The 17,892-nt window shown below is 46.8% G+C and overlaps 1 protein-coding gene across 1 annotated transcript; it reads right to left on the bottom strand.

Annotated features, from left to right (window-relative positions):
* Positions 1 to 887: 887 nt before the first annotated feature.
* Positions 888 to 16,166, bottom strand: LOC119922631 (olfactory receptor 5AP2-like). Its single transcript, XM_038742348.1, has 4 exons — positions 15,945 to 16,166; positions 15,759 to 15,899; positions 15,307 to 15,648; positions 888 to 1,040 (listed from the first exon to the last, which is right to left on the bottom strand). Exons 1-4 carry the CDS (start codon positions 16,164 to 16,166, stop codon positions 888 to 890), a joined length of 858 nt encoding a protein of 285 aa, XP_038598276.1.
* Positions 16,167 to 17,892: the final 1,726 nt, after the last annotated feature.

Genomic DNA, 17,892 nt, shown 5'->3' with positions numbered 1-17,892 from the left:
AGTATGCCCAAAATGCAAAAAGGGACGCCACTGGGCTTCTGAATGCCGCTCGATGTTCTCAAATAATGTCAGCCCTGTGCCGGGAAACGGACGCAGGGGCCTGCCCCAGGCCCAAACAACAATAGGGGCCGCGATCTCTCTGCAACGCGCAGCTGTTCCGAAGGAACAAACTTTGACTTCTCCCGACAACTGTCCACCATCGGCGAATTACAGCGAGCCACTAGCGGCTCCTCTGGCCTCGACCTCCCCGTGGTGGGACACTTGATTATAACCCCTGAAATGAGGGTTCAACGAATCCCCACGGGGGTCGCTGGCCCTCTCCCAAAGGGTACTGTGGGACTCATCCTGGGCCATAGCGGACTAACCCAAAAGGGGTTGATTGTCTTGCCGGGAGTGGAGGATGAAGACTATCTGGGGGAATTAGCTGTTTTGGCGTACAGCCTTCGGTTTGTGCAACTCCCTGAACGTTCACGCATTGCTCAATTGGTGATTTTTCCTTTTTTACGCTTTAGGCTCCGTTCGGACCAAGGATCCGCGGGGATAAAAGGGTTTTGGCAGCTCCGGCATAGGAGCTTATTGGTCCGTTATCATTGGGCAAGACCGGCCGAGATTGACAGTCCGTTTGAATGGACGAGACTTTATTGGTTTAGTAGACACTGGTGCTGACCGTTCGGTCCTAACAAAAAGGGACTGGCCCCCGGCATGGCCACTGCAAACCGGGGCTGCCCCTTTAGAAGGCATCGGAGAGGTTACCCTCCCCTCTCAAAGTGCCGCTTACCTACATTGGGAGCTTGATAGCCGATCAGGATACATTCAACCATATGTGTTAGATTGCCTTCCCATTAATCTATGGGGACGTGATCTTTTAGGACAAATGGGGGCCGTAATTACGACCGACAATTGTCACCCGTGTAATTCACCGCGCCCTTTTCCTTCGCGGCCACTGCAAAGGTCGGGGTCAACCGCCCAACCAATAACGTGGGATTCTGATACACCAGTGTGGGTGGAGCAGTGGCCGCGACCAACCCCGAAATTGGCTCCTTTACAAGGGATAGTCGCGGAACAATTAGCGGCGGGGCATATTGAACCCTCCTATAACCCTTGGAATTCCCCTGTCTTTGTGACAAAAAAGCGCTCGGGGGCCTGGAGGATGTTGACTGATCTCAAAGATGTCAATAGGACGATTCATCTGATGGGAGCGCTGCAACCTGGCCTCCCGAACCAGGCTATGATCTCTAGGAATTGGCCGATATTAGTAGTAGATATTCAGGATTGTTTTTTCTCTATTCCGCTCCACCCGGACGATCGTATTCGATTTGTGTTTTCAGTCCCTGTGGCCAACAGGATTCAACATACTGCGCGATATCATCGGATGGTCCTCCCCCAGGGAATGAAAAATAGCCCCACAATGTGCCAGACTTACGTTGCGCTTCTGATAGCGCCGCTCAGCGTCAAGCACCCTGAGGCATATATTATTCACTATATGGATGACATATTATGTGCTTGCGCCACCGCAGCCCAACTACATGCCTTTTGGCCTGCTCTTCTGGAGGCTCTAGAATCTGGAGGGCTGCATGTTGCACCCGAGAAAGTCCAGACAAAGTCCCCGTTCACCTATCTGCGACATATTTTGATAGATCGTACAGTGTCCCCTGTGATCCCTACCTTGGATGTTTCAAAATTAAAAACCCTTAATGATTTCCAGAAATTACTGGGGGAATTAAACTGGGTGCGCCCTTATCTTGGAATCCCCACCGATCAATTATCTCACCTTTTTGCTACCTTGCGAGGAGCCCCGGAGCTCTCTTCCCCCCCTGCTCCCTTTCACCACAAGCCGCCCGGGAGTTAGAGCAGGTAGTCAAAAAATTGGCTCAGGCTACGGTGGACCGTGTCACCCCAGGGATACCCTTATCCGCCGTTGTCGTTCCCACCTCTGTCATGCCTACAGGGGTTATATGTCAAGAACAACAATTGGTTGAGTGGATGCATTTGCCCACTCAGCCCCACCGCTCTGTTTCCCCATATCCGACTTTGGTAGCCCAGTTATTGGGTCGTTTAATTCGGCGCATTACTGTCCTTTCTGGGATCGGACCCTCTGCATTATACCAACCATATACTTCAGATCAACTTGTCACACTTCTTGGCAACGATCCCGATTGGCAGATCCTTTTGGCAATGCATACCGGGGCTTGGGTTACTGGTCTCCCAGATATTCCACGATTAAAGGTTTTCTCACCTTTTGCATGGGTATTCCCCTTCATCACGGTTCCGGACCCAATACCGGAGGCTACCACAGTTTTCACAGATGGAACGAAAGGCCGAGCCTCCTATTATTGTCCTCCGGACACTTCCCGCGTTATCCCCATTCTATCCTATTCCGCTCAACACGCGGAACTTGTAGCTGTGACGTCAGTCCTTTGCGATTTCCCTCAATCACTTAATATTATCTCAGATAGCCGATATGCATGCTATGTTATTCTTCACATTGAGACTGCAGCGCTCCTGTTTTCCGAGGCAGCCATTTTTCCTTTGTTCCAGGAACTTCAAGCAACGATTCGCACTCGTTCTCATCGTTTTTATATTTCTCATATTAGGGCGCATTCGTCCCTCCCCGGACCATTGGTTGAAGGTAATGCTTGTGCGGACCTACTCACTAGGGAAATTGCTGGCGCACCAAGGGCGATTATTTTTGTTGCACCACTGTTGGCTCCGGCTCTTCTCCCTTTGGACGCTACAGCCGCAGCCTCGCAAGCCGACCGGCGCTTCCACCAAGGGGCGGGAATGTTGTGCCATCAGTTTGGCATTTCTCAGGAAAGTGCGCAGGCTATTGTGAAAGCTTGTACCTCCTGTGTTACTACAATACCTGCGGCCTCTGAAGCCACGAATCCCCGTGGTCTTGTGCCAAGAAAGCTGTGGCAAATGGACGTCACGCATTACCTTCCTTTTGGCATATTGGCTTTTATTCATGTTACTGTTAATACCTGTACATTATTTACTTTTGCGACGGCTCACACTGGTGAATCAGCCAAACATGTTATGGATAATTTGTTTCTTGCTTTTGCCTTTATGGGAATTCCACAGGTATTGAAAACCGACAATGGCCCCGCATACACTTCTAAGGCGTTCCGGTCTTTCTGTAATATTTTTGCTATCCGCCATGTTACGGGTATTCCATACAATCCCACGGGTCAAGCCATTGTCGAAAACCATCATCGTTGGCTCAAAGTGTTTTGGAAAAACAAAAAGGGGGAGATGAACTGACTTCTCCCCATAGACTATTACAATCTGCCGTATATACCCTTAATTTTTAAACTATGGATGACAAAGGTCTCACCCTTGCTGAAACATGGGGTGGCAGGGACACTAAAGAACACCCCGAAAGAGTAAAATGGAAGGACCCTCTCACGCACCAGTGGCGAGGGCCAGATCCCTTATTAACATGGGGTCGAGGGTATGCTTGTGTCTTTCCAGAAACTGAGGACCGCCCGATCTGGATACCCACAAAGAACATACGTCACGTCCCTTCTACAGCATGCCCTCCCTCACCCTGAATACTTCAGGAGCTGACAGAGAACCAGGATACAGACTCCGCGACTCTTCCTCTGGAGGATCAGCAGCAAAGTTCCTAAAAATGATGATCGCTTTCCTGATTCTCGCCTCCTCCACTGTTGTGATTACTAAGGACTATTGGACTTTTGTTCCGTACCCTCCGTGCGTGCGGCCAGTTACGTGGCAGGACCCGGTGGGAAATATTCTCACTAATGTATCTGACCTTGTGGGGGGGATGCGATTCCATGGAAAGGACCAGGGGAAGAGGCACTTGTCAATGTCTCGCTCCTTGCAACTCGTACTTCTATATGTTTCTCAGCATCTACAACCCCAAGTCCGTGTCTGTCCCTACTCCCCCTAATCACTTGGGCTCAGGAAAGAGAATTGCTTGAACCCCAGCCCCGTTCGGTGTACAGTGGGATTACCCGTTTGACTGCTGCATCCCATCATCTGGGAACCTCACCCCCCCGTAGCCGAACTTCTTTCTTGTGTGCTTGCCAGCTCGTCTTGGCCGCCTTCAGAGTTGGTTTTGCCTATTTGGCAAACATGTCGACAACCTTTTCCCACGGTTATTCATTTGTCCTCCCACTTATCCCCAGCCACTTTATTGAACTGGGGCGGACATGATAAACTTACTTATTCATCCCCATTGCATGGCTATCTTGGGTCCTTGCCCACGGATACTTTCCAGACTTTAGTTTCCCCTCGTGCAGGGACTTCCTCCCTTTTGTACTCCCACCTTTGGTGGGCTTTTGCTGCTTTGGGTCAAATCACGCTTGCCTTTGCTCGATTACAGGTCCCTTTCGATTCTATCCCAGTCCATATAGAAGAACGGCAAATAAGAGCATGTATATTGCCACCGCAAGCCTTCCCTGTTGACTACCCGTCCCTTATCCCCTTCCCTTCCCTCTGGAATATTACATGTGATAATTGTAAACTTACCCAATGTATATCCACCCATGATGCCACTGCTACTATTCTTAGAGTAGAACAACCTCGTCATGCTATACTACCCACCTCATTATCCCACCCTGGGGCTGAGTCCCCTATGGATTCTGCCCTGCAGATGCTAGCTGATCATTTTCGCATTACAAAACGGCGACATCGTCGGTTTTGTTGGATTGTTAATTACTGGGTTTATCGCTTTGGCATCCCTTATTATTGCTACCACCTTATCCTCTATTACCCTGCATACTGAAATAACACAGGCCTCCTTTGTTAATTCCCTTGCAATAAATGTTTCTGATGCTCTGCAAACACAGTTACGATTAGATAAAGACTTTACCGCTCACCTCTCTCTTATACAGCATTCTCTTATAGAATTAGGAAATGAGGTTGATGCTCTGCGCACTCGACTTTCTTTTCAACGTTGTGATTATCGTTACCCTCATATCTTTGTGACCCCATATTATTATAATGCCACATTTCCCGGGTTTTCGTGACCCACAATCCGAAATCGGCTCCAAGGAGCCTGGCATTCTTCGAATGTCTCCCTTGATTTGTCACACCTTGCCTCACTCTCCGATGCTATGCAACCTACCCCTCCCTTGGCCATTCCTGCCGATATTGCGTCACCGATCATTTCTGCCCTTGAGGCGGTTAATCCTTTAAATTGGCTCTCAATGCTGCTTCATAGTCTCCCATATATTATTTTGTTGATCTTGGCCCTGTTTTGCCTGCCCTGCGTTGCCCGATGGCTATCTGTCCTCCTTCGCCCGCTTCTTACTCAACTCCATGCTTTGCAATTGTTTCAAAAACAAAAAGGGGGACTTGTGGCAGACCCAACATCTGGGTCTAAGTAGTAAGCCAGGCCCCCCGGCCTTCCGTGCTCACAGGAAGACCTACAAGTAACAATGAAGGAAGTCAGACTGCTAGATAAATAACTTGGCGCTGTTCTGAGAATTGCCTTAGGAACGTGCCGATCTAAGCATAAACTCAGCCGTGCTGGCTCAACATTGCTGGTAAGCTCAGCCTTGCTGATAAGCTCAGCCTTGCTGATGAGCTCAGCCTTGCTGATAAGCTTGCAGTCATCCGCCTGTCCCCTGACTCCCTTGAGGCTCCTCACTGTATAAAATCCTCCACTGTGTGCTGAATAAACAGTCTCCTTGTCCACCTTGAGACTCGCCTGGCCTGTGTAATTCCATTGCGCGTGCCCGTCTCCCTGCTGCGCCGAACACGTGAAGGCAGACGGCAACAATATTTGTACAGATTTATTACTCTATTTTACTTGTACATATTTACTATTCTATTTCTTTTGTTAATGATGTGCATATAGCCATAATTCTGTTTGTTCTGACCATTTTGACACCTGTCTACATGCTTTGTTTTGTTGTCTGTCTCCTCCTTCTAGACTGTGATCCCGTTGTTGGGTAGGGACCGTCTCTATATGTTGCCGACATGTAATAATAATAATAATAATAGTAATAATAATCGTAATAATAATGGCAATTATTAAGCGCTTACTATGTGCAAAGCACTGTTCTAAGCGCTGGGGGGGATAAAAGCTGATCAGGTTGTCCCACGTGGGGCTTACAGTCTTAATCCCCATTTTACAGATGAGGGAACTGAGGCACAGAGAAGTGAAGTGACTTGCCCAAAGTCACACAGTTGACAGTTAACAGAGCCGGGATTCGAACCCATGACCTCTGACTTCAAAGCCCGGGCTCTTTCCACGGAGCCACGCTGCTTCTCTACTTGTACTTCCCAAGCGCTTAGTACAGTGCTCTGCACACAGTAAGTGCTCAATAAATACGATTGAATGAATGAATGAACGAATGAAGTTAGACACAGTCTCTGTCCCATAATATTTATAATGATGGCATTTGTTAAGCACTTACTAAGTGCCAAGCACTGTTGTAAGCGTTGGGTAGATATAAGCTAACTGGGGCCCAGAGAAGCGAATCGACCTGCCCAAGGTCACATGGCAGACAAATGGCAGAGCCGGGATTAGAACTCAGGTCCTCCGACTCCCAAGTCCTGGCCCTTTCTACTAGCCCACACTGCTTCCCACTGCTCACTGCATGTCTGCCATCCCGTTTAGACTGGAAGTTCCTTGAAAGCAAGGATCAAGTTTTCTACGTCTATTTTACTCTCCCAAACGGTCAGTATAGTGCTCTGTACACAGTAGGTGCTCAACTAATACCACTAGAGTGTAAAGTCTATTCTACTCTCCCAAGTGTAGAGTAGAGTGCTCGCGACACAGTATATGCTCATCCTATTACAGTGTAAGCTTCTTGAGGGTAAGGGCCATTCATTCATTCATCCAATTGCATTTAATGAGCTCTTACTGTGTGCAGAGCGCTGTACTAAGCGTTTGGAAAGTGTGGCTCAGCAATAAAGACAATCCCTGCCCACACCAGCCTTACTGTCTAGAAGGGGGGAGACAGACTTCAAAACAAGTAAACAGGCATCAATAGTATCAATATAAATAGAAATATAGATCTATACACATCAAAACAAATAAGCGTTAACGTAAATATATATATATGTAAATATATATATATATATATATATATATATATATATATATATAAATATATGTACACAAGTGCTGTGGGGCGGCGAGATAGGGTCAGCCAAGGGAACGACGTGGAGTGATGGGGAGGGAAAGGGGAGTTGAGGGAAAGGAGGTGCAGGTCTTCTACCTCTATTATACCTTCCCAAGTGCTGAGTACTGTCCAGCGTCTAAGGCACAGGCTTGGGAGTCAGAGGTCGTGGGTTCGAATTCCGACTCTTCCACTTGTCTGCTGTGTGAACTTCGTCAAGTCACTTTAATAATAATGATGATGATGGCATTTATTAATGATGAACACGGCATTTGCTAAGCGCTTACTATGTGCAAAGCACTGTTTGAAGCGCTGGGGGGATGCAAGGTAATTAAGATTGTCCCACGCGGGGCTCACAGTCTTAATCCCCATTTTTCAGATGAGGGAACTGAGGCACAAAGAAGTTAAGTGACCTGCCCAAAGTCACACACCTGACAAGTGGCGGACCCGGGATTTAAATCCATGAACTCTGACTCCAAACCCCGTGCTCTTTCTACTGAGCCACGCTGCTTCTCAGCGTGTCCCACTGTGTCTGTGTCTCTTACTTCTCTATGTCTCGGTTACCTCTTCTGTAAAATGCTGTTGATGCCTGTCTACCTGTTTTGTTTTGTTGTCTGTCTCTTCCTACTAGACTGTGAGCCCGTTGTTGGGTAGGGATTATCTCACTTACTGAATTGTACTTTCCAAGCGCTTAGTAATGCTCTGCACACAGTGAATGCTCAATAAATGTGATTGAATGAATGTAATGAATGCATAAAATGGAGATTGAGCCTGTGAGCCCCATGTGGGACAGAGACCGTGTTCAATCTGATTGCCTTGTATCTACCCCAGTGCTTAGAACAGTGCTTGGCACCTAGTAAGCGCTAAACAAATGCCATAATTAGGGGTAGGTGTAGTAGTAATAGCACAATCCTCTGTATGTAGTAGCTGCTCAATAAATGCCATTGATTCCTTGACCCTGGGTCTTGTTTCTGTTTACTCTCCCAGTATTTAGTGCAGTGCTTACCACTCAAAATGCACTCAGTGTACACTATTGGTCATTGATTGATTGATTGACAGATTGATCGATCCCAAGAGGCCTTGTCCACGAGAAACAGCGCATGGGTAAAGCATACCGAGGCTACAGCACTGAGCTCATTGTAGGTTAGAAGTGATTATTGCCTGCTCCAGTGAAAATAATAATTATGGTATTTGTTAAGCACTTATTAGGTACCGAGCATTGTTCTAATCCCTGGAAGCAGCGTAGTGTAATGGATAGAGTGCAGGCTTGGGAGTCAGACGGACCTGGGTTCGATGCCCGGATCCACCCCTTGTCTGCCGTGTGACGCCTTCTAGACTGTAAGCTCGTTGTGGGTGGGGAATATATCTGCCAACTCTATTATACTCTACTCTCCCATGCGCTTAGCACAGTGTTCTGCACACAGGAATTGCTCAATAAATATGATTTATTGATTGATTGGTATAGCTGAAGAGGCATATCAACGTGTACAAAAACGCCAAGGGAGACTGTGATTGCCAAAGTGCTGAGGAAGCTGATTTTTTTAAATAATAACTTAATAAATGAGTTTCATTATTAATATCAGTTAATAATAAATAATCTCATAACAATAGTAGTGGTATTTATTAAGCGCTTACTCTGTGCCAATCACTCTACTAAACACTGAGAAAAATATAAGATAATCAAACAAACAGTTCCTGTTTGATGAGGGACTCAAAGGCTAAGTAGATGGGAGAATCTTTCAATCAGTCAATCAACCATATTTATTGAGCACTTCCTATATGCAGAGCATTGTACTAAGCGCTTGGGGAGGAACACTATAGCAGAGTTGGTAGACACATTTCCCACCTAAAATGAGCCCACAGTCTAGAGGGGAGAACCGGTATTGAACCTTCATTTTACAGATGGGGAAAATGAGGCCCTGAGCAGGTAAGTGACTTGCCTAAGGTCACGCAGCAGAGGGAGCTGGGATTGAAACCGAGAGCCCTGTACTTAGTGCTTCGCTTCCTGTTGAACTTTGCCAAGAGCTTAATATAGTGCACTGCCAACAATGGGTACTTAATAAATACCTTTAATACCACAGAAGGGAACTGGACTCAGTGAATTCAATTTCAAAGCCTTCTTTAAAAAAATCCCATCTCCTCCAGGCAGACTTCTCAGATTAATTCCCAAGCTTTCCTTCCAACACGTCTTTGCATTTTCATACTTCTTTCCTTTCCTCAGCGCATACGCCTACGCAATTTTTATAATGCTGTTATTTATGGACCCAGCACTGTGTTATATGTGCTGAGATTGATACAAGAGAAACTGATTGAACGTAGTCCCTGGACTAATATTGTAAGAGGGGGAAAAAAACGGGTATTGTACCCCCATTTTACCAATGAGGAAACAGCCACAGAGAAGTTAAGGGGCTTTCCAAAAGCCACACAGCCGAAAATAGCAGTGCCGGTTCTCGAACCCATATCTCATGTCTTTCAGTCCTGGACTAGGCTAGAATTTGTAAAGTCACATATGACAGTAGCACAAAGGTTAATCAGTCAGTCAAACAATCAATCAATGGAATTTATTGAGTGCTTACTGTGGGCAGAGCACTGGACTAAACATTTGGGAGAGTACAGCATAACAGAGGAGGTGATCACTGTTAAGCACTTACTATGTATCAGGCACTGTACTAAGGACTGAGGCAGAGACAGGCTCATCAGTTTGGGCCCGGTCTTAATCCCCATTTGACAGATGAGGGGACTGAGACACAGCGATGTGACTTGTCCAAGGTCACACAACAGATAAGAGGAGGAGGAGGAATTAGGTCCTTCCGAGTCTAAGTCCCGGTCTCTTGCCACTAGGCCATGCAGCTTCTCACGCTCCTCCTCCACCTCTCCGTCGGGGTGTGAGCTGGGGGGATCCTCTCTAGAAGAAAAGAAAATCTCTCCTGCTGGCCAGGGGGTGCCGAAACTGTCCAGTGATCTGAGGAATTTGGAGAGGCAGGCGGGAACCAGGCCCGAGAAGGAATCAGGATAAAGTCCAGCATTCTTTCATTCATTCATTCATTCATTCATTCATTCATTCATTCATACATCCAATCGTATATATTTGAGCGCTTACTGTGTGCAGAGCACTGTACTAAGCGTTTGGGAAGTACAAGTTGGTAACATATAGAGACGGTCCCTACCCAACAATGGGCTCACAGTCTAGAAGTCTTTCGCATCTGCTGTTCATTTTCCCCGCATCTCCCTCCTCATTGCATGAGAACTAGACCTCCGTCTGACTTGATTTCCCTCTAAGGAGAGGGGCTAAACTTTTCCTGCAGCTGCCGTCTCCTTTTTTCGTTTCTCTCAGCCCCGAGGGGCTTCCACTGATTGCTCCGTCAAGCTGGTTGGCACTTGAGACCTCGATAGGTAGTCCACCCCCTTGCATCCTATTAATAACGTTCTGAAGTGCTCCATGCGTTGCATTTTTAACGAGTCCATGAGAGCCTCCCTGCAATTGGCAACGCTTGGTTGCTAATTTTCACCGAACTCGCTTTAGCCTGCGGAGAGCAATAGAGATGCTTCTGGTGGCTCTTGGGCTGCTGGGTTGGAGGGGGGGAAGGGTCCCCGGGAGGGCCGAGGCGGGGGTCGGCAGACGCTGACACCCTCTCCACCCAACTGCACTGTGTCCTAGGAGTGACCCCCAGCAGAGAGGACGCCGAGGATGGAGTCTGCCGGGGAAAACAGCCAGCTCTACTCCTCACTGGAGCAAAGTCTTTTCAGCTCTCATCTCTCGGACAAAGCCCCTTTGGACAGATTTCCTCTGCTGACGAGTTGTATTCTCGTGTAGGCCTCGAGGCTCTGTTAAAATGCGATGGACGAGGTTATTCAAAACACACACAAATGCACACATATACATACATTTATATTTTTATATATATGTACATAGCCCCATACACATATAAACATGCTCACACACATACATGTTGGTGATGTACATATATGCATATGTTTGTATGCAGCCATACATATGTGCAAGTAACAATAATAATAATAATGATGATGATGGTATTTGTTAATCACTTACTATATGCCAAGCACTGTTCTAAGCGCTGGGGTAGATACCAGGTAATCAGGTTGTCCCACGTGGGGCTCACAGTCTTAATCCTTATTTTACGGATGAGGTAACTGAGGCAAAAAGAATTGAAGTGACTTATACACCCATCCACACGCACACATTTGTATACATTATATACAATGTATACATGATGTGCATATATCTATAATTTTGATTATTTATATTGATGCTATTTATGCCTGTTTACTTGTTTTGATATCTGTCTCCCCCCTTCTAGACTGTGAGCCTGTTGTTGGGTAGGAATTGTCTCTGTTGCTGAATTGTCCTCTCCCAAGCGCTTAGTACAGTGCTCTCTACACAGTAAGCGCTCAATAAATACAATTGCATGAAATGTAATTGAATGAATTTGTGCATATGTACATGTGCACAGATATGTAAGCATATATATGCATATGTGCAAACACACCCACATGTATACGTGCATACATGTATGTGCATATGTATTTATGAATGCATGCACACTCACAAATGTACATGACTACACTCAAACATATACATGAACACATATGCAGATGTATAAGTGCACACTTATGCGGAGGAAGCAGCTGTGGCTTAGTGGAATGAGCCCAGGCTTGGTAGTCAGAAGTCATGGGTTCTAATCCTGGTTCTCCCACTTGTCAGCTGTGTGACTTTGGGCAAGTCACTTAACTTCTCTGTGCCTCAGTTCCCTCATGTGTAAAATGGAGATGAAGACCGTGAGCCCCACATGGGACGACCTGATTACCTTGTATCTCCCCTAGTGCTTAGAACTGTGCACAGCACATAGTAAGCCCTTAACATATACCATCATGATTATTATTATTACCTACACTCTCACACATGCATATGCATACTACATGCATACACGCACACTAGAGTGGCCATTCACCAAATCTCTGTGCAGGACAAGTTTGGTTTCCAGCTGGTTTTTCCCCTATCCAATCAATCAAAGGGCTATGTATATCTAGAGCCGATTGGGTCCTTAGTACTGAGCTAAGTATTGAGTTCTGTACTGTACTAAGCATTCAGCACCAAGTACTAAACACTGAGAAGAGTTCAAGAGAAGCAAGAAACACATTGCCTTGCCCTCAAGGAGCTTACAATTTAGTGGGGGGGGGGGGAAGAGATCAAAAGTATTTTAAAGAATAAAAGCGGAAGGAAAACGAGGATTTAACAGGAAATGTGTCAGGATGAAATGGTTGAATAAAAAAATTGGATAAGTATAAGTATGTATAAGGATAAATATAACAATCGATAAACATATACATACATATGTATCAATCAACTGATAGCATTTTCTGAATTTCTTCTCTGTTCAGAGCATTGTACTAAAGGCTTGGGAGTGTATCAGTCTCCCCTTCTAGACTGTTAAGTTCACTTTGGGCCCTATGTGGGACATGCACTGTTCCAACCTGATTAACCTGTATCTACCACAGCGCTTAGAACAGTGCCTGGCACATAGCAAATACTCAGCAAATACCATTTAGGAAAAAAAAAAGCTTGGAATCAGGATTTCAACCTTCCCTAACCTAAGTGTTGTAATGCTCCAGGTAAACAAGCTCTCTGTGTTAGCCATTTTTGTGCTATTTGGAACTACCAAAGACACAATACAGGATCGATGACTTGGTGGCATTTATTGAGCACTTACTGAGTGCTAGCCCTATACTAAGTACTTTATCATTGTTATACTTACTATTATCTTTATGATATTGGGACTAAGCACAGGGGTAGATACAACTAAATCAGGTCGGACACATTCCCTGTCCCACACTGGCCTCACAGTCTGTTTCATTTTCTGCTTATTTCATGGTGTTTTTTGAACACCTGCCACGTACCGGGCACTTTACTAAACTCTGGGGGAGACTGTGAGCCCGTTGTTGGGTAGGGACAGTCTCTATATGTTGCCAACTGTACTTCCCAAGCGCTTAGTACAGTGCTCTGTATACAGTAAGCGCTCAATAAACACGACTGAATGAATGAATGAATAATTGGATAGGAAACAGTCCTTGTCCCACATGGAGCTCATAGTCTTAATCCCCATTTTACAGATAAGTTAACTGAGGCACAGAGAAGTTAACTGGCTTCTCTGTGTAGAGGAGAGGGAGAACAGGGATGGAATCCCCATTTTACAAAGAGGAGGCTGAGGAAGAGAAAAATGAAGCGACTTGCCCGAGGTCATGCAACAGACAAGGGGGGGAGCCGGGATTAGAACCCAGCTCCTCTGACACGCAGACCAATGCTCTTTCCACTAGACCGTGCTGCTTCAAATTCTTGAAGCATATATGACAATAGCGGTCAGTACAATGCTCTGCACACAGCAAGCGCTCAATAAATACGATTGAATAAATAGTAAGTCATACGTTTCTTTCCCTCGAGTAACTTAGAGTATAATGGAGATCCATGAGATCAATCCATCACTGGCAGTTATTGAGCACCTATTCAGTGTTAGGTACTGTACTAAATGTTTGGACGAGTGCAAGACACTTGTCCCCGCCCTCAAGATGCTTACAGGCCAAAGACGATAGCGTGCAATCAGTTTTGCTCTTTTCATTCTATCAAAGACCTACTGAGTGGTAGACACTGTACTAAACGCTGGAGAGGGTACATAAAAGCGTAGCAAAACACATAATAATAATAATGATGATGATAATAATAATGGTATTTGTTAAACACTCACTATATGCCAAGCCCTGTTCTAAGTTCTGGGGTAGATCCAAGGTAATCAGGTTGTCCCATGTGGGGCTCACAGTCTTCATCCCCATTTTCCGGATGAGGCAGCTGAAGCACAGAGAAGTGAAGTGGCTAGTATTCCAGTCTCACACATAATCATAATATCATTAATAGCAGTATTAGTATTATTATCATCATCAGCATCAACACTATGGCATTTGTTAAGTGTTTATTCTGTGTCAAGCACTATATTAAGTGATGTGGTAGAAACACGTTAATCAGGTCAGACAGAGTCCCTGCCCTAAATGGGGCTCAGGTCGATGTAAAAGGGGCAACATGATTTGAATCTCCATTTTATAGAAATGAAACTGAAGCACAGAAAAATGAAGTGACAAGCCCAAGGTCACTCAGCAGACAAGCAGCAGAGCTGACAATAGAATTCAAATACCCTGACCTCCATGCCAGTGCTTTATCTACTTGGCCATACAGTTTCTCTAAACTTCTCTATATATTTATGTATATCTATCAGTCAATCAAGCCATTAAGCAGTGGTATTTATTGAATACAGACTGTGTACTGAGCACTGTACCAAGCACCTGGGAGAGTATAATAAGTTTACGGACAACAGGGGAAGACAGACATTCAAATAAAACATAGATTCATTTGCCCCTTTAATCCTTTATTCTGAGTCTACCAGCTGTCAGCCCCTTTGCTCTGTTTCACTGATTGGAGTACTTGTTAAAGTGCTTACTATATGCCAAGCATTGTACTAACCACTGTGGTAAACACAAGATGATCAGGTCCCACATGGGACTCACAGTATAAGTAGGAGGAAGAATAGATATTTTACCCCCATTTTGCAGATGAAGAAACTGAGACACAGAGAGTTCATTTAATTCATTCAGTCATATTTATTGAGCGCTTATTGTGTGCAGAACACTTAACTAAGTGCTTGGGAGAATATGATATAACAAGAAACAGACACGTTCTTTGCCCACAACGAGCTCACAGTGTAGAGCTACACTCTAGAGCTACAGACTAGAGAAGTGAAATGACTTTCCCAAAGGCCCACAGCAGGTATGTGGCGGAGCCAGGATCAGAACACACAGCTAGCTTGCTGAGGGCAGAGAAAGGGTCTGCTTATTGCTACATTGTACTTTCCCAAGTGTTTAGTACAGTACTTCGCATACAGTGCTCTGCACACAGTAAGCATTCAATAAATACAGTGGAATGGATGAAGGAATGAAAGGAAGCGTTCAATGAATAAAAGTGACTGACTGACTGAATGAATGAATGAATGAAGTCCTCTGACGCCCAGCTCCGTGAGCTTTCCACTAGGCCACGCTGCTTCCGAGGAGTGTAAGCTCCCCGTGGACAGGGAATGAGTCTCTTGTTGCATTTTACCAAGCGCTCAGTCCAGCGCACCGGCTCCCGGGCGAGTCCAGTCCATAGCGGTCCTACGGGTGCCAAAGAGATCCCAGCGGGCCTAACGTCTGCCTCAGCAACCCTCCGGAGGTCCCCCTTGGCCTCCTCGTTCCGCAGGCTGTCGAGGAGGGCGTTGAGGACGCCATAAAGCATGCTTACGAGCCCGTCGCTTCTGGGAGAGGGACCCGAAGATGGCAGGATGTAGGTGAAGATGATGGGGCCGTAGAAGAGGCCGACGGCCAGCAGGCAGAAGGTACAGGTGGACCAGGCCCTGCGCTTCCCCTCGGCCCAGCGGCTCTTCAAGATGGCGGCCGCGACGAGGACGTAGGAGACTAACGTGATGGAGAAGGCGCCGATCCCGCCCACCGCCAGAGCGGGACAGGCCCGTCACCGGAGGGATGTCGCAGTAGTATTGGTCCACCCGGGTGGAGCGGGAAAAGGTCAGCGTGAGGGTGAAGGACGTGTGCAGGAAAGCGGGCCGGCCAGACTCCGGCCGCCAGCGCGACGCACACGCTCCCGTCCATGAGAACAGCATAGCAGAGAGGGCAGAGGATGGCCAACCAACGCTCAGAGGCCGTGACCGCCAAGAGCAAGACAACCATCCCCGCCGGGGACACCAGGAAATAGAGCTGAAGGGCGCACCCGGCCAACTAGATCGCCGGTCACTTGGGCACCGCGGCCGTGGGGCGGGAGACGTCCAGCAACGACAGGTTGGCGAGGAAGAAGTACATGGGCGTGTGGAGATGGCGGTCGGCGCGGAGGGCGAGGAGGAGGGCACCGTTGGCCAGGAGCATGGCCAAGTAGACTGCGTGGAAGGCCGCGAATCGCACCTCCGGCCGGTCTGACAGTCCCGTCAGGAGGAAGCTGGTCACCGCGGGCCCATTTCTCTCTGCCATCCGCGGGCGGTTAACTCGATTCATTCATTCATTCAGTCGTATTGATTGAGCACTTACTGTGTGCTCTTTCTCGATCCGACGGTGGGCAAGAAGGACCTGGGTGCTAATCCCACTCTTCTGCTGGGTGACCGTAGGTGACTCGCTTTGCTTCTCTGGGATTCGGTTACCTCATCTGTAAAATGGTGATTGAGCCTGTGTCCAGTCTTGTTAGCTTGAACCTACCCCAGAGCTTAGTACAGTGCTCTGCACACGGTCATTGCTTAACAAATACCCTCAAGAAAAAAAATATCCATGGACGAGGACAGGTCTGGGGCTGGAAGTCAGAGGACCCGTGTTCATTCATTCATGCATTCATTCATTCAATTGTAGTTATTGAATGCTTACTGTGTGCAGAACACTGTACTAACAGCTTGGAAAGTGCAATTGGGCAACAGATAGAGACAATCCCTACCCAACAACGGGCTCACAGTTCCGGCTCTACCACTTGCCTGTTGAATGACCTTAGACAAGTCACTTCACCTTTCTGGGTCTCACCTTCCTCATCTATGAAATGGGGTTCCCTACCCGTCTTTCCTCCTCCTTAGACTGTGCGTTCCATGTGGAATCTGGTGATCCTGCATCTACCCCAGTGCTTAAAACAGTGAGTGGCACATAGTAAGTGCTTAACAATACTTGTTCTGATGTCTGTCAATTGGGAGAGGACAATATAAAAACAGATACCTTCCTGCCCACAACAAGCTCACAATGTAGGGGGGGTATGAAGAGGCCAGAGGCAGGACCCCCAGGCCTTTGATTTCTCCACTAGCCCAAACTAATTCTCTAAGCTCTTTCAGACTATTTCTCTAAGCTCTTATGTGCTTACTTCATGCTGCTGCCCGGATTGTCTTTGTCCAGAAACGCTCTGGGCATGTTGCTCCCCTCCTCAAAAATCTCCAGTGGCTACCAATAAATCTGCGCATCAGGCAGAAACTCCTCACCCTCGGCTATAAGGCTCTCCATCAGCTTCCCCCCTCCTACCTCACCTCCCTTCTCTCCTTCTACAGCCCACCCAGCACCCTCTGCTCCTCTGCCGCTAATCTCCTCACCGTACCTCGTTCTCGCCTGTCCCGCCATCGACCCCCGGCACACGTCATCCCCCGGGCCTGGAATGCCCTCCCTCTGCCCATCCGCCAAGCTAGCTCTCTTCTTCCCTTCAAGACCCTACTGAGAGCTCACCTCCTTCAGGAGGCCTTCCCAGACTGAGCCCCTTCCTTCCTCTCCCCCTCGTCCCCCTCTCCATCCCCCACATCTTACCTCCTTCCCTTCCCCACAGCACCTGTATATATGTATATATGTTTGCACATATTTATTACTCTATTTATTTATTTATCTTACTTGTACATATCTATTCTACTTATTTTATTTTGTTAGCATGTTTCGTTTTGTTCTCTGTCTCCCCCTTCTGGACTGTGAGCCCGCTGTTGGGTAGGGACTGTCTCTATGTGTTGCCGATTTGTACTTCCCAAGCGCTTAGTACAGTGCTCTGCACACAGTAAGCGCTCAATAAATACGATTGATTGATTGATTACATTATGCAGAGAGCTTCGAATTAAACGCTTAGTACAGTGCTCTGTTTACAGTGAGAGCTAAATAATTACGATTGCATAAATGAATTATACAGCACAGATTATGTATATTAATGTCGGTCTGTCTCCCCCTCTAGACTGAAAACCTGTGGCAAGGCCGG

The sequence above is a fragment of the Tachyglossus aculeatus genome, unplaced genomic scaffold (assembly GCF_015852505.1).
Source record: "Tachyglossus aculeatus isolate mTacAcu1 unplaced genomic scaffold, mTacAcu1.pri scaffold_115_arrow_ctg1, whole genome shotgun sequence".
NCBI lineage: Eukaryota > Metazoa > Chordata > Mammalia > Monotremata > Tachyglossidae > Tachyglossus > Tachyglossus aculeatus.
Note: the sequence above shows the minus strand (reverse complement) of the source record. Positions and strands in the feature narration are given on the sequence as shown.

Excerpts from the sequence above, each read along its gene's own strand:
- LOC119922631 (XM_038742348.1), bottom strand. The coding sequence starts at position 16,166 with ATGGCAGAGAGAAATGGGCCCGCGGTGACCAGCTTCCTCCTGACGGGA. Across the intron at positions 15,900-15,944 it reads TCTCCCGCCCCACGGCCGCG|CTCTATTTCCTGGTGTCCCC; the intron begins GTGCCCAAGTGA and ends TGCGCCCTTCAG. Across the intron at positions 15,649-15,758 it reads GCGTCGCGCTGGCGGCCGGA|CCCGCTCTGGCGGTGGGCGG; the intron begins GTCTGGCCGGCC and ends TGACGGGCCTGT.